General features: G+C 36.4%; 1 protein-coding gene and 1 long non-coding RNA gene across 2 annotated transcripts in view; one reads left to right on the top strand and one right to left on the bottom strand.

The window, feature by feature from the left end:
- Positions 1–9893: 9893 nt before the first annotated feature.
- Positions 9894–23927, bottom strand: part of pepd (peptidase D) — a 76707-nt gene continuing 62673 nt past the window's right edge. Inside the window, exons 10-15 of the mRNA XM_065257915.1 lie at positions 15993–16061; positions 15561–15638; positions 15086–15234; positions 11495–11679; positions 10933–11124; positions 9894–10465 (exon numbers count right to left, since the gene is read on the bottom strand). Coding sequence (XP_065113987.1) covers positions 10322–10465; positions 10933–11124; positions 11495–11679; positions 15086–15234; positions 15561–15638; positions 15993–16061 — 817 coding nt within the window. The 3' untranslated portion in view covers positions 9894–10321. The remainder of the gene's footprint in view (positions 10466–10932; positions 11125–11494; positions 11680–15085; positions 15235–15560; positions 15639–15992; positions 16062–23927) is intronic.
- LOC141282557 (uncharacterized) overlaps positions 19442–23927 on the top strand; it is an 83702-nt gene continuing 79216 nt past the window's right edge. The window contains exon 1 of the long non-coding RNA XR_012337347.1: positions 19442–23908. This is a non-coding gene — a long non-coding RNA (uncharacterized lncRNA). The remainder of the gene's footprint in view (positions 23909–23927) is intronic.

Below are 23927 nucleotides of genomic sequence, written 5' to 3'. Positions count from 1 at the left end.
AAATTATAAGTTAAATGCTGCTAGACATCATCAGGTAACTAGTGATGACCTTAACGAATCTTTTGTTTTCGAGTGGTTCGACTGTTTCGAAAAGTGTTCACCACTGGAGGGGTTGATCACAAATTACCAAGTTTTTAATATGGTTAGGTGAACCCGGGTCAGTTTTATTATGCAAGTTTATAAAACATTTATCCTTCGACCAATAACACTATTATTTTGCTTTCTTTTTTGTGTATAGACAGATTTAATGACAAACATGTGCATAATTAGAGTTAAATGTTAATGATCTGTTTGCCCTTAATAAAACTAAAAACATAGAATACACTTTTTAATATGGCTTAGTTACAATAAATCATTTATTTTTCCTAAAAACATTTTTACAAAAATCTTGAAATTATTTTGAAAAAAAGTGTAAAATGTTTGGACTGATTGATTGGAGAGTGTAAAATTAACGTACACTGATTTTTACTCTTTATTGTACTTTTATTCTTACTTTTATTAAACTTTTTATCATTTATTCTTCTTTTTAATTGCAATTTATTTATTTTTGTACTTTTTAAATGTTCACTTTTTGTAATTGTTTTTGTTTGCTGCCCTGTTACCCTTGTTCTCGTGAGGTAAAAAAAATAAGAACTGAATAGACAGACATGACAATCCAAATCTTGAATCTTGACAAAGAGTATAGAAGTACAAGAGGGGAAACTCTCTTCGTTTTTGGCAACATTCACTAGATGGCGCTCCATTAGCGCGGCCGCCATTTTGGAATGAAAATTCTCACAGCCAATTCATTCTCAGCGAATCTCACAGCCAAATCAGAAGCCCAATAGTAAGTTTCTTAATTTAAACTTTTGTTCACTTGCTACACCTACACGAAACGCTGTATTGTCTTGTATGTATGTGTTGATTTGTTGTTGTTATCAGTTGTGGAATCCAATCATTAAATAGATACACATTTGAGGTATTTTTTCTTGCTTTATTATGTAATTCTATTTTATGCTACTTTACACATTTACTACTATTATTAGTTACCAACTCCACTAGGTATGAAATATATTTTGTACATATTAATCCGCTTGATCCCCCTACAAACATTATAATATTATAGAACATGATGCATTGCTCTGTCTGTTATCCTACAGTATAATTGCCACTTTTGGACAGTGGCTGTGTTTTTTTTTTTTTTTACTTAATACATTTCGAGCAATTCAGATGTATATGTGTGTATATGTGTATGTATATGCAGCCAAAATATTATTGTGTGGATGAGTTTATGTCGGTATGTATCTATGTAAAATTAGCCTATATAAAAGTGGAAGACTTGTCTAAATATCTGAAAATAAGCTGTAAAAAGGGATTAATTATCACTGGTCTGATTGTATGCTATTCTGTGTAATCATCATTCAGTTTGAATTTGATCTTTTAATGGACTCCCGATTCGCTTTCATTCCAAAATGGCGGATTCGTGGGGCTGCTGCTGGGCGCTGGTGTTGCAATGGAACGTTCTATTGAGTTTCCTCTCTTATACTTCTATACTCTTTGATCTTGAATCTTGAATCAGATCTTGTTGCTTTACAACGTTTTTACCAGCAGGTGGTGCCATGTTTATTTGTTTTGAGTGCTTCAAAACCTTTCAATCCTTTATAAGCGGTTGGTTCAGTTGATTCGAAGTTTCAAAAAGCTTTGTTTAGGTATGATGACAAAATTTTTAAAAACCCCAAAGCTCAAAATGTATCATATGACTAGACAGAGCAGACATTCCCATTTATAAAGATACCTGGATTGTAAAAATACATTGGGGATTGAGAAAGTTATGATATTTTTAATATTAGAAATCAGAGGAAAAGTTATATATGGATGTAAATGGAAGATGTGTGACTGAAAATGCTGCTTATTCACATGTTTTACTTGTATCTTTATTATTTTATCAGATATTTGCATACAATTTTAACAGACGGTAGAATTTTGTTAGTTCTCTCAAATTAAATCATGAACATTTTGGGGCGGTTTCCCGTACAGGGATTAGACTAGTCCTATACTAAAATAAATGTAAGAGCTGTCCAAATTGAAAACAACCGACATATCTTAAAATGCACCAGTGCTCTTTGTTTTCCCTCAAAATCCACACAAGTAATGTTTTTAGTAAGGGTGTTTTGTTAAAACTAGTTATTTCCTGATTAAACTAAGGCCTAGTCCTGGTTTAAGATAATGCCTGTCCGGGAAACCGCCCCAATACTGTTTTAGTTAGAATTTTCCGCAATTTATTTAAAAACCTTTTCCTTCCTTGGTGTCGATGAAATTTCATCAGTACCAAGATAAAAGCCCCTACTTTTCAGCTTCCCCCCAAGTCTAGCGTGAGCACACTGACTGGTTGAAAGTGACACAAATTTTCAAACGGTTGCTGTGAAATAAAAAAACACCTCAGGACTGAAAGCTCAAACTATCAAATGCTTCCAGTGGTTCTCCTTCACGTATTTATTGCAGTATTTAGTAAAAAAAAAACTACAACCATGCGGCGAGAAGTGGTATTGCATGACACGCACCTTAAAGTAACAAGCAGGTTGAAACAAATGTATCGCCCCAGAAATTTGATGTGCGTGCCCACAATGTCAGCATTGCTAGTTTGTTTCTTCCATCACTATACAGTAGGCAACTATAGGTGTGTTTTTTTTTTTTACTTAATGTTTATTAATTTTTAACAAAAATAACATACACACATTAACACATATAAAGGAAAAAAAAAAAACAGACATAAAAAAAAAAAAATACATAATAAAAGAAAGGGGGGAAAAAAATAAATAAATAATAATAATAATAAAAATAATAATTCCCCTCCCTCCCACCCCTCAGGTAGTGTATAGCAACATCATCAAATATAAAAAAGGCAATACAACATTCAAGATATGTCTAGCTGTCCGAGCTCTAGAGTTCTTTTAGTTGAGTCTGGTAAAATGTCAAAAAAGGGGGACCAGATGCATCTAAAGGTGTCCATATTACCCTTAAGTGATGAACTAATTCTTTCAAATGGAAGAATTCTATAAACCTCTTGGAACCACTGATGGATTGATGGTGGTGTGTCTTTAATCCAATTAAATAAAATACATCTCCGGGCAAGAAAGAGCAACTTCTGAGCAAGAATCAAATCCCCTGATGCAATTGTGTTATTTTTTTGTACTAGACCTAGAATAAAGAGCCAGGGATCTTTACATATAGAATAACCAAATATAATCTGTAATCTTCTTTGAACCTGGCTCCAAAACCTTGAAATTAAAGGACAGAACCAAAACATGTGGCTATAAGTGCCAATGCAACTTTTACACTTTGAACACAATGCTGACCTTTGCGAATTAATTTTATTAAGAATGTAAGGGGTATAATGCAAACGATGGAAAATTTTATACTGTGTTTCTCTTGCTTTATTACAAATAAATATACTGCCAAAATACTTAAAGGCCTTCTCCCACTCTTTATTTTCAGGAACACCACCAAAATCTCTCTCCCACACGTTTTTAAAGGCTGAGACATTGGCACCAACATTCTTAAGAAATAAAGTATAAAATACCGAAATTACTCTTTTTAATTTATTGTCTCGAATTAATAGATCAACAATTGGTGATTTTGACACAGTAGGAGAGGAATCTGGAATCTTAGTTAGTATAAAATGTCTAATTTGTAAATAACAAAAAAAATGCTGCTTTGGAATATTAAATTTATCTTGCAGCTGCTGAAAAGATAACAACATATCACCATCGAATAAATGAATAAGAAATCTAATTCCATTGTCATACCATTGCTGGAATAGACTATCCTTCACACCAGGAAGAAATTGCTGATTCTTGATGATAGGTGTCAGCAAGACTGGGGAGCGATCTTTACCAAAAAATTTACAAATATCTCGCCACACCTTCAATGTATTCTGAAGAAAAGGATTGTTTTTCATATTCGGAGTGATTTTACTTAATGTACCAGTAAGCAGACTGGCTGGAGAGTATGGCAAAGTAAAAAAAGAGTCAATATTCATAGTAGAGTGCATATCCTGACACCAGTTTAAAAAGATTCTAGCATGACAGGACCAATTGTAAAAACGTATATTAGGGAAGGCAAGACCACCAGCTTCTATTGGTAATTGTAGCTTAGAAAATTTCATTTTTGGTTTCTTTTTGTGCCAAATAAACCTTGAGAAATGCTTTTCTAGATCTTTAACCATATTCTTGCCAATATAAAGTGGCGTCATCTGTAATGGATACAATAGTCTGGGAAGGATATTCATTTTAATTAACCCTATTCGACCCAACCATGATAAAGGTAAATCCATCCATCTATCAAGGTCACCTTTAATTTTTTTTACCAAGGGGGTGATATTGAAATGTAATAACTTATTTAAATTTGCCGATATATAAATTCCCAGATAACAGAACCCTTCAATTGACCACCTAAATGGAAAATCAGGCAAATTAATATTACCAAATGCTCCAAGGGGTAATGCTTCAGATTTGTTAAAATTAATTTTATAGCCTGAGAAAGAACTAAAAATATCTATTATATTAATGAGAGCTGGCACCGACTTCTCAGGTTCTGCAAAGAATAATAAAATATCATCGGCGTATAAAGCAATCACATGTTTAGCCCTATTAATTTCAATACCCACTACATCAGCATGGTTACGAATAGTCTCTGCCAGTGGTTCAAGAACCAAAGCAAAAAGAAGTGGAGACAGGGGACAACCCTGTCGAGTTCCACGATTCAAATTAAAGGCAGGGGAGCGCATGCCGTTGGTCAAAACAGCAGCTTGGGGTGACTTATAAAGTATTTGAATCCATTTCACAAACTCATCTCCCAACCCAAATCGCCTCAGCACCTCAAATAAATAAGCCCATTCCACACGATCAAACGCCTTCTCGGCATCAAGAGAAACTACCAAAGCTCGTTGTTTAGTCTGGTTACAATATTGGATGATGCCAAGGAGGCGTCTCACGTTGGTAAACGACTGCCGATCGCGCACAAATCCGGTCTGGTCTTCCTTAATTAAAAGAGGCAAAAATGTCTCTAATCGTCTTGCTAAAATTTTTGAAAGAATTTTACTATCTGTATTAATTAAAGAGATAGGGCGGTATGCTGAGCACTCATCGGAAGGTTTATTTTTTTTCAGAATAAGATGTATGTTTGCTTGAAAGAAAGTTTGAGGTAATGTTCCTTCTACAAATGATTTAGAGTAAACTTTAAGTAATTGATCACTAATTAAGTGCCCACATTTTTTGTAAAAATCTGAACCAAAACCGTCTGGCCCTGGGGCTTTACCATTTTTTAAAAGACCAATGACCTCTAAAATCTCATCCTTAGAAATATTGCTCGATAATTGCTTTCTATGCTCTTCATTTAACCTGGGAAGGTTAATTCCCTCTAAAAAGTGTTTCATTACATACTCAGGTGCTGAGGTATCGGAGGAATAAAGTTTAGAGTAGTATTCTTTCATAATTTTATTTATATTCTTAGTCAAATGGTGTGTTTTGCCATTAATATCTTTAAGTGATGAAATTACATTAGCGGTTTGCCTACCTTTAACCAATCTTGCTAGTAGTCTCCCTGGTTTATTTCCCGTTTCATACATCCTGAATTTAGCAAAAAATAAAGATGATTTGGCTTTTTGTGTATAAAGTTGATCAAGAGCAGATCTTGTTGTTTGTATTTCTTTATAGAGGCGCTTATCCAATGAATCTTTAAACCTAGATTCCAAACTTACAAGTCTAGATTCAAGTTCTACCTCCTTTTTTATAGTCTCTTTCTTTAACAATGTAGCATATGAGATGATTGCGCCTCTTAAGAAAGCCTTGCCTGCCTCCCATAAAAGTAACGGGCAGACATCTGGCAGATCATTGGTTTCTAAAAAGAAATTCCATTGCGCTTTCACGTAATCTAAAAATTTTGGATTGTTTAGCAAAGAGCAATTAAGTCTCCAGACTTTACATGTTGGATCCTTAAAAGGGGGTTGGAATTCTACAGTTAAGGGAGCATGATCTGAAATATCACCAATATCACACGATACAGATCTTTCCAAGGCTAGTTTGGATGAAAAAAGATAATCTATCCTTGAAAATGATTTATGTGGAGCTGAATAAAAGGTGAAATCTATGTCTTTAGGGTGTAAAAGTCTCCACATATCAAGGAGGTTAAGGTCATTACATAGGTATTTTAAATGCATAGACTTTCTGGCGTCACTAGTTGCTAGGGGTGGTTTACGATCAAGATTAGCATCCATAACACAATTGTAATCACCACCTATAACAGTAAATGGGCTAGAACAGGATGCCAAATCCTTTAACAAAGATGCATAAAATGTGTTTTGAAAAGAATTTGGGGCATATACAGAACCTAATGTGACCATTTCTCCATATAGGTGGCCCTCAATAATCACATATCTACCTTCTTTATCTTTAATCATTCTTTCCAATTTAAGTGGGAATTTTTTATGAACTAAAATTGCAACACCTCTACATTTTGAATTAAAAGAAGAAGAAAAAACTTGACCCACCCAGTCTCGCTGTAGTTTGGCATGTTCAATATCATTTAAATGTGTTTCTTGTAAGAATGCCACTTGGACTTTTTCTTTTTTAAGCCAGGACAGTATCTTTTTGCGTTTAATCGCATGGTTCATCCCCTTCACATTAAGAGTAAGCATTTTGAAATCACCCATCAACTATTGAAATAAAAGTGTAGATAAGGATGCTGCTTTTGTAAAACAATAACAACAACAAAAATAACCCAACCAAAACTGTTGGGCTGCACACTACCTTTTTTCCCCAAATAGAACCCCAAATAATAAAAAAAATAAATACATAATCCACAAAAGCAATATAACCAAACATAAACACAAACATCAACAAAAAATTACTTTACTACCTTAGTAGATAAGGGTACGTTATACTGGAGTGGTTTACCACTTAGAAAGATTTTAATTTCAGATGAAAAAGTCTCACCCAAAACAGGTCCTTCCTCAACCCCTCCCTCCACAAATCCCACAAAAAAAAAAACCTCACCGACCTTAAACTTCACCTCATCCAGCAACGGCGACAACCCAATAGCATACCTGACTAACATTTTAATTCGCTGCTGTACAGAAAATACGTTGGTTCAAAATAACACAAATATATAAGGTCGTTTACGACAGTTCTCAAAAAAAAAATATTTTACTCACAAAACATGTTCCGCGTGCGTCCCATAATTTGAGGCCAACCAATCTTAAATAACTACAGCAGTCTCCCAAGTTTTAGCAAGAAAAACAACTTAGGTTGGGTATGAAGTTAGGACGGATCTCCGAGTTTTCCAATGAAATCGACTGCTTTCCCTGGAGTATCACAGACGATCGTACTGCCGTTATAAACAATCCTCAGAGTAGCAGGAAAAGACATTCCAAACCTTATATAGGTGTGTATTGTAGATAGTTGCTGCTAGATATTTAAGAAGTGCCCAGAAGTTTTTACAGACTCATGAAATTATTAATAATTAACAAAAGCTGCATTGAATTTGAAACAGCAAACTGCTAAAGTCCACTATATGTAGAAAAATCCTGGAATGTTTGCTTTAAAAACGTAATTTCTTCTCGACTAAACAAAGTAAGACATAAATATCTTAGATGACGTGGGGGTGAGGAAAGTTTCAAAACATTTTTATGAAAGTGTAGTAACCCTTTAAACATGATCATTGATCTGAACGTGTTTATCTGACAGGAGTTGATGAATCACTAGTTGTGGTTCTGTTTTAGTTAGAATAGGCCATTTAGTTGTAATTAGTTTGTCATATTCAGACTCATGGTTTTTAGAAGGATGCCTGCAGTTCTGACAGGAGGTTCACTAATCTACCACCCCAAACTGTTGGGGATGGCTGTGTGTGTCTGTACCATCGCTTGTGTTCTCCACAATGATGCCAACATCTGTGGGTCTGAGGGCAACATCACTGTGAGCTGACATCACAACGTTTATTATGAATCCTTCATTTACTGTTTTTAATTATTTTGACTTGTTAAACATGTAGAGTATTTTTGACTCAAAACCTTCATACATATCCAGCAGTTGTTTACCTCAAAAATTCAGTTTTACCTAAAACTGATGTAAAAATGATCCAAACCCACACAACACTTTCTTCTCTGGGTCACAGATTTCTAATGCTGTATTGTTGATCTGTAGTGTTAATGTTTTTTGTTTTATAAGTGAAAGTGATGTTTTCTGTAGGTGTCTCAGCAAATGTACTGCCCGACCCATCTGGAGTTGAGTGGGCCGAGCTTTGAGTTTCCTCCTCCTGAGCTCCTCCTCCTCCTGTGTTGCTGTGTTATTTAAAGGAGATCGGGCACTTTTAGCATTATTTATTTAAATGTTCAGAGACAACTACATCACGCAAAATAGATCTTCATTTTATGAACACCGCAATCAAACAGATATATGTTAATGTAATAATCTTCATTTTGTGCTCCTCATGTGTGTGTACAGGACTGAAGGAGAGCAGTAAAATATCCCTGACAGAATCCCAACTCCTGACTGAAATCATGGATGAAGCCAGAAGACAGGTGGGTGTGGTTTATAATCGGGACAACCAATAATCCCCCACCGTTCTTCAGCCTTGACATATGATTGGACGAAGTTCAGACATGTAAGCACATGATGTATTTATATTTTTACATCACATTACCAGTCCTGCTTTATTTCTGACCTTATAAGATCTTAAGCTTGCAGAGCTCATTTGTTTATCTACATTACATTTCATTCATGTTTAAAGGAACATGCCCACATTTTGGGAATTTATCTTATTCACCGTATCCCCCAGAGTTAGATAAGTCCATACTGTTTTAAAATAGGGTCTGAGGCACTCAGGAGGATAAATATTAAAAAGCCTTTATTAATACATGGCTAAGTAGAAGTCCTTCTACTTAGCCATGTATTAATAAAGGCTTTTTAATCTTTATCCTCCTGAGTGCCTCAGACCCTATTTTAAAATATATGTGGATCCCTCCACTGAAGAGCACCGGAGGTATTTACACACTTTTTTTACACCCGAGAAGCACTTCCAGCATTTTTCTGCTTTTTGTATCAAGTCCATACTGTATATACCTTTCTCATCTCCGTGCGTCCCGTAACTCTGTCTGACGCAGCCCTCGCTAGCTTAGCATAGCACAAAGGCTGAAAATGAATGGCTCCAGCTAGCATACTGCCCCCAATAAGTGACAAAATAACGCGAACATTTTCCTATTTATGTGTTTTGATTTGTATAGTCACACCGTATATATTGTTTCCAAGGTATGAGCTGTGTTTATACAAAATTCATTAAATCATTAAGTCAAGTGATTGATTTGATGTTTACATTTAATATACATTTATAGATGATATATTTTTTGAAAGCATATTATAATTGTAATGTTAAGACATGGATTTATCCTTTTTTCAGATGCACTTGGTGTCGCGTGTCAGTCTCTTTGTGGAGTTTCATTCACCTTGGAAAATTAAGGTATATTTGACTTGTATTGTGTAATACATTCAGTTTTGTATGGTTTTTGACGGTTTCAGCAGTCACAAAATAAACAAAACAGCTTTCGTAGAACAAACTTAACTTCCAGTAAACTCCATATAGAATGAATAACAACAGATATCCATGGGTGTCTATATATTACTTTGAAATACAAACTTCAACAGGAGAGCTTAATCCCATCTAGTTTTTTAAACATCTCGTTAATATTGAATTACACACGGAGTTGTTATAACTGTGTCATTATTGTACCAAAATTATTGAAGTCTACTAATTCAGTATAACGGTTGCTCATAATAAGAGTAATTTCTAGTACTGTATGACTGTCAAGAAAATGTAATATTTTCTCTATATTCAGCTGAATATTGAATATCAGAACACAGCTGTGAGATGCTAGAAAATCAGATGTTTATTGAAAAAATAAACCATATATTTCTTCTCACACATTGCTGAAAATACTGTAAACAAAGTTTATAAACTGTTATGAAGTGTTCAGAGTAAATCACAGGGAGTAATCAAAAAATTGAAGAATAAATGTTAAAATAGTTGCTACATAAATGCATAAATGATCCTGTAATTGATTGTTATAATACTTCATGATATTTAAATACTGTACTGTCTCACGCAGTGTATATGGATTTATATAATGAATCTCACTGTCAGCAAAGCATCAGCTGTTATATATTAACTTCATGTTTGATTGATTTCCCTTTATTGACTGAAATATACAAGATATTCATTAACTGTGATGAAGAGTAAAGACAGTCATGTTCTAGAAATGGAGTGTCATCATCATCATCGTCGTGTGCTTTTTTCAGAATTTCTCACTGCTGATTGGACTGAAGGGTTTGGATGTCCCCTCTGCCATAAATGCCTCGATTTCCTCCACGGTTCGAGGAACACAGGTGAGAAGCTCCACACCATTAGCAGTCACAGCGATGTCATCCTCAATACGCACCTGCACACAAACACGGCCGTAACAATTCAAACAAAAAAACTTTACTGTTTGTGCCATGCAACATAAGAAAAAACAAATACATAAATTAACAAATTGCAAATATAAATTAATAAATTATCGATAAATTATCAACAAATGGAATTGCATTTGGTGTTAATGAAATAAGTTTTAACTAGTTATGTAATGGTTAATATAAATAATATTAATTTAACGGTATTGCATAATGTTTGTAATATTTAGATGTAATATATAAAATAGTTAAACCCAAACAATTAAAGTTCAAGTACTTAGGTTTTTTTTTGTAAGTTTAACTAAAGTTTAATATTTACTGCAACAATTTTCAAAAACAGTTTCATGTTGTCTAAGCCAGTCTGGAATTAATTTCCTATTAAAACTAAGAGACTGGATTAAGAGTAGATAGACAGAATTAAATTGGTTAGTTTGTAATAAAACAGAAGTCTTCTGACCCCTCCAAAGCCGCGGAATCGAGCCAGGACATCGTTGTTGATGAATTTACTGTGATCGGGTGAATTTAGAGCTTTATCCAGGAGATGATTGATGAAATAAATTCCTGGCTCCACTGTGAGGACCATCCGCTCCTCCACCACACGACCCATACGAAGACTCTTTAGACCCGGCTCATCGATGCGTTCGGTGCCCTGTTGAACACAAATACTTGAACTTAATCATAGACTCATATAATAGACAAATGACTCCTTGTTCATTAGTTTTGCATGGAGGACATTTTGAGATTTTTCTTCATAATTTAAAGTATAAAATCATCTGCATCTAAACTACAGACGGATGAATATTCAGTGCTCATAGATGTGTCAATCACATTAGAGATCTTAAAGGCACAGCAGCAAATTAAATATTTTTCTGTCAAAATCATAACATTAATTGATATAATTGAAAAAAGTACGATGTGACCTTTTAAATAAAAGAAACCATAAAGTGCCTGAAGACTTTGTGCAGTCTTGATGAATGTGTTGTTTCAGTAGTTAATATGAACCTATCAGTAGTACTGACCTCTGGGTATCCTCCAACATCATGGACATCAATGCCCAGCAGGTGACCCAGACCATGAGGCATAAACACAGCACCCAAATGAACCTTCAGCATCTCATCTACATCACCACGCACAATACCGATCTTAACCAGTTCCTCCAGATGAACCCGGTCAGCCAGACGATGCATCTCTGTCCATTTTACACCTGAGAAATAGAGATCAATATAACTACTGCATGGCACACATTTATATCCTATTTATTTCATTTGAAAACTGATTCTTTTATACAGTAATGCAAGAAGCAAACGGTCGCAATATTTTACAAGCAGTAAATAATGCACAGCTTCGCATGACTAATATTCTTCTATAAAATGGTCAAAACGGCAATATAATTAAAGAGAAATGTTCCGTAAGTAGTTACTTTTATTAGTTATGGTAATAATAAATCACTTTTTAAACAGTAGATTAGACTATCGACATACAGTAAAGACTCATATGAGTGATTCAACCAATCAGAAGCAGCTATTTTATAAAACCAATTATAAGACAACGACATTGTCAGATTTTATTTTTTAAAGGTAAGGTTGATATTGAATCCACTTTTTTAATTTTAGTTAGTGTGTTATGTTGCTGTTTGAGCATAAACAACATCTTCAAAGTTCAATGCAACGGGATATATTTCAGTCCCTCCAGAAAAACGCGATATGCGATCGCATGATTCAATGCATAATCAGCCAAAGTCTGCATATTTATATGGGGGCCGCATTTTTTTTTTTAAACGCTGCACTTTCGCCGCAAAAATTGCAGATTTCTGCTCGCAAAATATGCTGGGCCTGCATGATTTCACAATCCCCACATTTTCGTAGCAGAAAGTAAAAAGTTTTTGCATTTACTTTCCCATGACAACAGGGTACATGACTGCGCATGTGTAATGTTAGGAAGTGACACATTTATGCGACGTGAACATCAATCAAAAGCTGCAAACAGTTTTTTGCAAGTTCACGCAATTTCATTGCATAAAAATTGCATAAATATCCTGCATATTCCATTGCATTTTTTTTTTAAGAAAATGTGCTACAATATCAAGGATTTTTGCCCGCAACAATCACAAAAAAACTCAGCTTTTTTCTGGAAGGACTGATATTTGCTTTAACAGAAAAACTACAGCGAATGGCTGGATTGCCTACAACTAAGCCTCTTCCTGGGTTAATGACATCATAAACCCCAAAATTTCCATAAACCCTGCCCCACAATATAAATTAAAACATAACAATGAAATTCAAATTATACATTTGATCAAACTACTTTTATTAGATTGACACAATATAATTTATTACATAACAATGAATTTCAAATTATACATTCGATCAAACTGCTTTTATTAGATTAAGCACGGTTTGCACATGCGCACAAACTCGAGAGAGTTCTTCAGGGAGAGACTGAACGCAGTCGACGGTTATCTGCTGAACAACGCGAACAGGACTCATTTTTCAGGTAAGGGGGAATTAACCAAAATTGCACGTCTGCGTTATCCTTTCCCTTTATTTCAGCACTCACACTATAATTTTTATAAGGTAGTTCAGTTTTTATAAGGTGACTGTCACCGTTTTACCTATAGCCAGGTTTACAGGCTAGCGTGACCTAGCATAATGTAATAGGGATAATATTATATAGACTGATTGAACAGACATTATTAGGGATGCTCCGATCGATCGGCCGATAATGGCATTAAATGACTCGATCGGTGCTCGCTAAATCTGCCGATCTCATAAACCGATCTTTCGGTTTACTTTTTTCATCAAAAGGATCCTGAATGCGGCTGCAATTAAAGACATTTTTTACGTAGCGAGAGCATTTTTACAACCCGTTGCTCATGTGCAGTGTGCAGATTTGTATGTCTCTCTTTGCCTTTACAGAGATATGCGTATTTTCTATGCGGACGTGCTCCGGTCAACAGCGCGAGGCGTCTTCACATCCCCATCAAACAGCGTATACAACACATATCTATCACAGACAATTGCATCCTCACGCCAAAAGTTTATTATTTGCATGCGTTTTCAAGTTTTGAGCATTTAAACTTTTATTTCCCTCACAGCTGCTTGTCTGTGTTCAGCCGCCGCCCACACACAGCAGCCTGTCATCAGTGCACGTGAACAGACCAATCTCTCTCTCTCATGTCTTAAAGCTGCAGTAACCTAATTTATCTCTCAAAAAAATCACTCTCTGCTCTTGACTAAAGAACTTCTATACTTCATACGAATGCATGTATATTTAATTAATACAGTAAAGACTGTGAAGTGTTTTATTTTCAGTAATTTTAGGAGACATAAGCCTTTTTATAGCCATATTAAATTTCTCTTTGCAGAATAAATATTTGTTGTGCTTATTTATTTGAGTCTCTATTAAAACAATAATATACCCAATTACTGCAAGTAATATAACAAAGGCAACATCCGTGGTATTATTTTATCTATAAAAATGTAACAGTTACAGTCATCAAAGAGCTTGCATATCAGCTTTTAAAAAATTGGTATCGGAATCGGTATCGGCCGATCACGAAGATTACAAATCGGTGATCGGTATCGGCTGCAAAAATCTTGATCGGAGCATCCCTAGAGATTATGAAAGGAAAAAATATTTTCTCGCTCTGAATCTTGTAAAAAGTTGTTTTCATGACTAAGGCTTGAGTATATTGCATTTCTCTGCCGACAATTAACGTTAAATGAATCAGCTCAATATGTGACGTGTAATGTTACACTGATTTTGCTGCTCGGAGTTTAGGCTAAATGCTCTGGGCGCTCAATGCCGATATGAACGTGGATTTTATATGCTTTATGTTTTACATTTGCGAAGGCGGAAATGAATGTGAGGGTGGTGTACTCTTTATTTACTCATGGGGGTTATTTATTTTCTCGCCAGGATATGCCAAGTGATGAAGAACTGGAGCAAAGGTCCTCAGTAACATGCCCTCAACCGCAGCTGCTGTATCATGTTATTTGGACTGACATTTTCTTATTTGTTCTTATTTGATATATTCATTTTAATATGCTATATATGAAATTGAACTTGAAATGAACTGATTACTTGAACTGTCTCGGAATGATGTATTTATATATTGAGATAATTTAAAAATTTTAGATTGTCAATTGTGAAGCCTTTTATATTGGAATGAATACATATTTCAGATTGAAGGAAACTGAATTTAGATCAAGTCTTTTAAAAATCTTTTTTTTATTTAAGCCAATTTAAAATATTAGATTTACCCCAAATTCAGAAAAGAGTTTGCATGAAATGCAAAAAAATAGTTTGAACTGAATGGTTTCTAAACATTAGATCAATGTAAAATCTTTATTGTGAATGGTTACTTCAATTTTATTAGGTTAATCCAGTGTTTCACTTTTTACAATGTAGCCAATCTGAGCATCTTGAGTACTTTTGAGGGAGGGGCTTCATAGACCCAGGAACTAAACAGCGGTGCAGAATTAAAGTAAAATATATATAAAAAATAATGCTTTGATTTTAAGCGAAGCATAAAGACATATTACAGTGTACCTCATAAACACAATAAAACCTTAAAAAACTCCCAATTTACCCCCACCCCCTTTAAAGACCTGGTTTCATGGCAGCCATGACGGTTCTGGAAGATTTCAGCACAGCTTCATAAATGGCTTTCTGGTCAGGTGTAAACTTTCCATTGGCTGGGAATGAGCAGGTGATATCAGATGAATAGCAGTAATATTCCCCACCCATATCGAAGAGACTGGCAGGAATAAAACACACAAAATCAGTTTTAAATAACTAAACCTTTGCGTTAAAAACAGCCAGCAGGGGTCAGTGTGTCACTGCTGATATAATATGATAATGCTGGAGTTTACTGTGAATGTGCACACGCATGTAAAGTGACAGTAAAGTGTGTAAATGTTAAGAATATTGATGTTATTTAAGAGGACGTGTATCATTACAGTATACATGTGACATTAAAAACCATGAATAATGAAGAAACAAGACAACACGCAGTACATACATGTTTACTGACATGCAGAATAACATGATGATATAACAACTATTATTATATCTCTCACTCACCACATGTCTCCATCCTGAATGGTTTTATCATTGGGAGCACCGGCGTGTCCATAGTGCAGGATTGAAGAGTTATTCCCACTGTAGGAATTCAACACATTAACTGTGTGTGTGTGTGTGCACAGAATGACACAAAATATCAGACTTATCATATTTCATTTGCATATTATGCTAATTATTGTGTGAACTACTGCTATACGAGTACATCTACCCGTCTACATGTTCTACACAGTTTCTCAGTAGAAGAACCTAAAGGTAAAGAGTCTCTGAAGTGTACGATAGTGTTGTAGTAATGATTTTCTCTCCTTCTCTCTGTATTATTGCAGTGTAAGACTGTTGTGTTGTGTTGTGTTTGTGTGAACATCAGTAATTAAACACTGATTCTGCACTTTTCTATACACGGATCATTAGTGAGTGTAGAGAGTTTGTGTTTACCTTCCACAGATGCAGGTGTATGAAGTGTGACGCATCCCACCCCGAGAGTAACAATAATGCTGGAACAGACTGAAACACACACACACCATATAAGATGTACAGGTCATAACTAACCCATATTAAATATCTGAAATAAAAAATATAAAACAATTGTATAGTAATGATGCTTCATTAGCTGCTTCAGACTTTAACTACCTGTGAAACACAAGTGAAATCCAGGGAGCAGAATAAAATCAAGAGTTAAAGTTCAGCTCACTTGATTTGGGCCTTTAACTGAACACTCGGATACCCCATGGAATACCCTAGCAGCTCCATAAAGAACCCTCAGAATACCCTAGCAACTGCATAATGACCACTTGGAATACCCTAGCAACTACAAACGACCACTCGGATACCCCTTGGAATACCCTAGCAGCTCCATAAAGACCCCTCAGAATACCCTAGCAACTGCATAATGACCACTTGGAATACCCTAGCAACTACAAACGACCACTCAGATACCCCTTGGAATACTCTAGCAACTGCATAACAACCACTTGGAATACCCTACAACTCCAGAACAACCACTTGGAATATCCTACAACTGCATAAAGACCGCTCGAAAAAAACCCTTGGAATACCCTAGCAACTGCATAGCTACCACTAGGAATACCCTAGCAAATGCAAACAACCACTCGATACCCCTTGGAATACCCTAGCAACTGCATAATGACCCCTCAGAATACCCTAGAAACTGTATAACAAACACTCGAAATACTCTAGCAACTGCATAACGACAACTAGGAATACCCTAGCAAATGCAGACGACCACTTGATACCCCTTGGAATACCCTACCAACTGCATAATGAGCCCTCAGAATACCCTAGCAACTGTATAAAAAACACTCTGAATACTCTAACAACTGCATAACGACCACTCGAAAAACCCTAGCAACTGCATAACCACCACTCGAAAAACCCTAGCAACTGCATAACAACCACTCGAAAAAACCTAGCAACTACATAACGACCACTCAGAAAACCCCTCGGAATACCCTAGCAACTGCATAATGACTCATCAGAATACCCTAGCAACTGTATAACAAACACTCAAAATACTCTAGCAACTGCATAACGACCACTCGAAAAACCCTAGCAACTGCATAACGACCACTCGAAAAACCCTAGCAACTGCATAACGACCACTCGAAAAACCCTAGCAACTGCATAACGACCACTCGAAAAACCCTAGCAACTGCATAACGACCACTCAGAAAACCCCTCAGAATACCCTAGCAACTGCATAATGACCTGTTGGAATACCGTAGCAACTACAAACGACCACTTGGATACCCCTTGGAATACCCTAGCAACTGCATAATGACCAGTTGGAATACCCTAGCAACTACAAACGACCACTCGGATACCCCTTGGCATACCCTAGCAGCTCCATAAAGACCCCTCAGAATACCCTAGCAACTGCATAATGACCACTTGGAATACCCTAGCAACTACAAACGACCACTCAGATACCCCTTGGAATACTCTAGCAACTGCATAACAACCACTTGGAATACCCTACAACTCCAGAACAACCACTTGGAATATCCTACAACTGCATAAAGACCGCTCGAAAAAACCCTTGGAATACCCTAGCAACTGCATAGCTACCACTAGGAATACCCTAGCAAATGCAAACAACCACTCGATACCCCTTGGAATACCCTAGCAACTGCATAATGACCCCTCAGAATACCCTAGAAACTGTATAACAAACACTCGAAATACTCTAGCAACTGCATAACGACAACTAGGAATACCCTAGCAAATGCAGACGACCACTTGATACCCCTTGGAATACCCTACCAACTGCATAATGAGCCCTCAGAATACCCTAGCAACTGTATAAAAAACACTCTGAATACTCTAACAACTGCATAACGACCACTCGAAAAACCCTAGCAACTGCATAACCACCACTCGAAAAACCCTAGCAACTGCATAACAACCACTCGAAAAAACCTAGCAACTACATAACGACCACTCAGAAAACCCCTCGGAATACCCTAGCAACTGCATAATGACTCATCAGAATACCCTAGCAACTGTATAACAAACACTCAAAATACTCTAGCAACTGCATAACGACCACTCGAAAAACCCTAGCAACTGCATAACGACCACTCAATACCCCTTGGAATACCCTAGCAACTGTATAACAAACACTCAGAATACTCTAGCAACTGCATAACGACCACTCGAAAAACCCTCGGAATACCCAAGCAACTGCATAACGACAACTAGGAATACCCTAGCAAATGCAGACGACCACTTGATACCCCTTGGAATACCCTAGCAACTGCATAATGAGCCCTCAGAATACCCTAGCAACTGTATAAAAAAAACACTCAGAATACTCTAGCAACTGCATAACGACCACTCGAAAAACCCTAGCAACTGCATAACGACCACTCGAAAAACCCTAGCAACTGCATAACGACCACTCGAAAAACCCTAGCAACTGCATAACGACCACTCGAAAAACCCTAGCAACTGCATAACGACCACTCGAAAAACCCTAGCAACTGCATAAAGACCACTCGAAAAACCCTAGCAACTGCATAACGACCACTCAGAAAACCCCTCAGAATACCCTAGCAACTGCATAATGACCTGTTGGAATACCGTAGCAACTACAAACGACCACTTGGATACCCCTTGGAATACCCTAGCAACTGCATAATGACCAGTTGGAATACCCTAGCAACTACAAACGACCACTCGGATACCCCTTGGCATACCCTAGCAGCTCCATAAAGACCCCTCAGAATACCCTAGCAACTGCATAATGACCACTTGGAATACCCTAGCAACTACAAACGACCACTCAGATACCCCTTGGAATACTCTAGCAACTGCATAACAACCACTTGGAATACCCTACAACTCCAGAACAACCACTTGGAATATCCTACAACTGCATTAAGACCACTCGAAAAACCCCTTGGAATACCCAAGCAACTGCATAGCGACCACTAGGAATACCCTAGCAAATGCAAACAACCACTCGATACCCCTTGGAATACCCTAGCAACTGCATAATGACTCCTCAGAATACCCTAGCAACTGTATAACAAACACTCAAAATATTCTAGCAACTGCATAACGACCATTCGAAAAACCATAGCAACTGCATAACGACCACTCGATACCCCTTGGAATACCCTAGTAACTGCATAACAACCACTTGGAATACCATAGCAACCGCATAACAACTTCTCAAAATACCTGAGAACCATCAGATCACCTTAGAAACACTATAGCAACACATTAAATCACTTCTGGCAACAGTGCAGTACAGAGATGATGAATGTTTTCCTGAAATGTTAACTCCAGTTTATCTGTTGAGTTTTTTTATTTGAATTCAGGACATCAGTACTCAACTGAACTTGAGATGAAGTGATGATGAGGTGATATCAGTCCATTTATACTTCAGCGTGACAGAGTCTAAACTTTAATGAGAGATCTCAGTCAGTCTGTCATCAACCAAACATCCCAACAACACATCAAACTATGAGATGAAGATGATGACTGACTCATCTCTCTGTGATCACAGTACAGAATAAGAAAAGAGTAAAGCTCAGATATTGTGTTTGAGTATAAAGGTCAAATCACAGGCTGTCGGTGTAGCACTGAACTTTATTTTAATATATCATCCATCAGCATGATTGTGAAGGAAGTCAGTGTCAACTCTCATCGCTCCACGCTCTTAAACAGCAGCTGTCTCCATTGCATTATTTTCTAAATGTCGACAAAAGACTATTGCGAAATGACAGTGTTTCCATTTACCGATAATATGCGACTGAATGTAGTTTTTCCTCTCGCGATCATTTCAAACATCACAGCGACTGATGTTCATAGGTTTACCAATATCACATTCACCGCACTGGGCATTATTTTTAACCAAGGGAGATGTACGAGTATTATACAAACATTAAAAACCACGCTCATGCGAGCGTTAAAACTTTTGTGCGATACATGTACACACCTGAGACTTTTATAATTATTGTAAAAATGGGCATAACGTTCCCTTTAAAGGCGGGATGTACGATCTCTGAAAGCTAATGTTGACATTTGAAATCACCTAAACACACACACCCCTACTCTAATAGAATCTGGACCCTTTTTTTGATAGGCCCACCCCACACATACGCAACCCAGGCAACTATGTCATTTAGTAGACACGCCCCTTACTGCTGATTGGCTCACGTGTGTTTTGGTACTTGACCTGACTCCCTTTTCCGACACCCCGCCTTTAATGGGTAATGGAAACGCAGCTAGTGTCATCACGCTGTGGCTGTTGGTGTTGTTTAGTGACGTCTAGTGGTGAGAATAATATTTTGTGACTTTAAGTAAGCATTACTGATAGAAGAAAGCGTTCAACTTCATGATGATGATGATGATGATGATGCTTGCCTTAAACATCACTCATGAAACTCTCCTCAAGTCAAAAGACAAAATCATTCATGCAAAGTGTCTGAACTTTCGTCATCCTGTGATAAATGATAACTATAAAGAAGCAGCTCATAATATAAAGAGTTGTCATACAGTTACACTTAATGTAAAATATCAGCACAAACACACCCAGAGGACACAAATAGTCAAGTATTGAAATGAGAAGCGAGATGGTTTAGTCTTTAAAACTCATCCACAGCTCCTCTGTACAGAGATCTCCCTCAACACAGCTATCATGTGTGCATCAACACAACACGCCAAACTCTGAACTGATCTCAGTCCAGTGTGCCAACATACCGCAGGGCTCAGGGACACTTCAGGCTTCTTGCAATAAAAACGTTATGAGAGACCTGACACAGTATGATGGAAGAAGAGAACTTCAGCACTTTAATCACACAGCATTGCTTACATGAAAACATACAGTACGTGATGATCTAAATAAAGTTTGAATTGTGCTCAACTAACAACACTGAACCTCATTATAGACTCAAATATTGTGTTTAGAGTCTGTAAGATCAGAATTATTTATGTCATAAAACAGACATTTATAATCCACATTTCTATAATCATATCTGCAATCTCATTTTTTTTTAACTGTTCTCATCCCAATGCATTCTGGGAATGAAATAAATTGTCTGCCAAGAATATAATAATACTGCTATCTGAGATATGCCATGATGACTTTAAGTCATCAGAGGATCAGATGAAGACCTTCACTAAACAACACTGGGACAAGAATCATGATGCTGACAGGATCCACTGTATAATTTCATGGATTTGTATTCATTTATACTTTTCATGCATTTTGTGCGCCATTTAATAAAGTAAACGATCTGATAGACTCTCTTAGGAAGCACAATGCTAAAATATGAAACGCATGGATTACACAGCAGACCCAGCATTACCTGCTTCTCATTTTTCTACCTCAGATAAGAATCTGCATCTCAATGTTGTCTAAATGATACAGTAGTGTAACACCTTTAACACTGCATCACTTCACAGCCCACAGTGAACTCAAAGCCCTCACGCAGTTATTGTGCCTGGTAATGTCACATGAGTTTGCTGAAGCGTTTGTTCAGACCAAAACGTTATACTTTAAATTCTTTGCAGTGCTCAATGTTTAAAGCTGCCAAAGATTGTTTAAAATAAGTTACATTTTTCTCTGATATCTTTATAAAGTTCAACAATGATCTAGAGACAGTTTTACATGTCCACTTACAACCCTAGCATTTTCCTTTATAATCAAATGGTCTGTTATTACCTTATTTGAAAGGGTCATGAATAATAAGGGTCACAGTTGGTGTTATATTAAGATTGGTCTGTTATTCAGCTGACTTTTGCATGCAGAAGGTTTACATTAGGGTAAGAAATGTAATAAGTTTCTCAGGGTCTGTTCTTATTTGAGTGACAGATCATTTGGTGTGTCTGTAAACAATATTTTGTGCGAGATGATCACGTTGTCATGTGGAGTCCCTCAAGGCTGTTTTAGGTCCTTTTCTGTTTCTATTGTATATTACTCCCCTTGGTGAAATAATTTGTGATTTTAATAATATGTCCTATCACTTTGATTCTGATGACATTCAGTTGTACTGCTCTTTTAAAGAGTTTGGGAAGTTAACTGATCTATTGGAATGCCTGTCATCTATTAAAATCTGGCTAAACAATAACTGTCTACAACTAAATACAAATAAGACTAAAACCCTAATCATTGTTCCAGACCAAAAAAAAAAAAAAACTTATAATATTAAACAACACCTCTACTCTCTAAAATAATCTGTCTAAAAGACCTTGGTGTATTGTTTAACCAATCAATGTTGTTGGATGGTCATTCTAGTCTGATGGTCTGCTAGAGCTCATATTATTCATCTATGCCTACATAAATACAGTTTTACATTCTACAGCACCTTTAAGCATCTGTTTTGGTTTTATAAATCATGTGAGCATTCTGCTAAACATCATCCACCAAGGACAAAAAGAAACGTGATAACATTTTAATCTGTGAATCTATTCAAGTGACCATAACCTCAACATTTCATTAAACTTAAAAATGTCAATGAGGCACTGATCTTCATCTTATTCTTCATCATGCAAAGACAGAATGTGTAATGCTTTAACATCAACTATAAAACAGATCAGTGACCTCACGTCTGTCTTCATACTAACAACATACTGCTGAGATTTATGCTTCAGATTTATGTGGAAAAAAACACAACAGCTGGTGGATGCGGATCAGGCTGGATAATCTAATCTGAGTAAAGTAAATCCTAATCAAATATCATGTTTGTGGCCAGTTAGAGCTGGATTTCCCTTCAGTAACCCGGGACAGCTGTTTGTTATCACATGGATTTGCATTTTTAGGACGCGCTGTGCCGTTCTTCACTCAAATTTCATCTAGATTGATCCATGGTCAGTCTTATTTTTATCCAAAGGGATTCAGACCCAAACGTTTAATCTGTATAAAATCATCTCACATTTTATTCAAACTAAATCTCTGTGAGATAATTATTATAATTTCAATGTCACACATGCATCTCTACCTCAGGACGAAGGATCAAAAAAGCTAACAGAAAACCACAGATTAATAACACTGAATTCAATTAGTTTAACACGGTGAATTCTTCAACACAATTATTCAGACTGCCAGAATTCTTATATTTTATTTAGTTGGGATTTCTAAAATTCACTTGCAATGTTTATATGATTACTAACGTCAAAAGGTTTGAAATACCAAAATCCAGAGACCTACTTGAATTTCTGCAGATTGGCACATTGGGTTTTGGGTGGCCATTTATAGAAAAATAATGCATACCCGGGAACATTTCTCAACCAATCAGAATAAAGCATTCAACAGCCCTGCGGTACAATATATTATAATATTTTGTATAACATTGTTTAGAAACCTGACAATCAAATTGAAATGGCATATTTTCTCATCATGTATCCCAGAGCCCCTGATGTCTGTTTTTGTTAACCTGTGATTGGATTACAGTAGCTGAGACAGATGTTAATAGCAGTGTTTTCATACATTATATCTCCTGTGAGTTTGGCTTTAGTTAATACAGTCTGATTTTTTTCTGCAGGTCCCTTCAGGGAATCTCCATCTGCATTTCACAGCAACGTAAATCAGCCTTAAATCACCCTTAACTGTGTGCTTTAAAATGTACTTCAATCACACATTTAAGACAAACTGCAATTAAAGTCAATGAGAAGCAGAGTTTTAACAAGAGCTTACTGATGGAGAGAAGAAACAGCAGAGAGACACAAGACGACACCGAGCGCAATGGAGGAATAAATTACAATAATGACTGAAACTGAATCTGGAGTGTTTGGGTCCCAGAATAACATCATGATATAAAGAGAGCTGATATATGGGATCCTCCAGTAAAAATGGAAACATTCCTGACATTAAAGAACCATTTGAGGTAAAATGAAGAAGAGACT

This window comes from Paramisgurnus dabryanus, chromosome 9 (assembly GCF_030506205.2).
Source record: "Paramisgurnus dabryanus chromosome 9, PD_genome_1.1, whole genome shotgun sequence".
Taxonomy (NCBI): domain Eukaryota; kingdom Metazoa; phylum Chordata; class Actinopteri; order Cypriniformes; family Cobitidae; genus Paramisgurnus; species Paramisgurnus dabryanus.
This window is presented reverse-complemented; position numbering and strand designations above follow the sequence as displayed.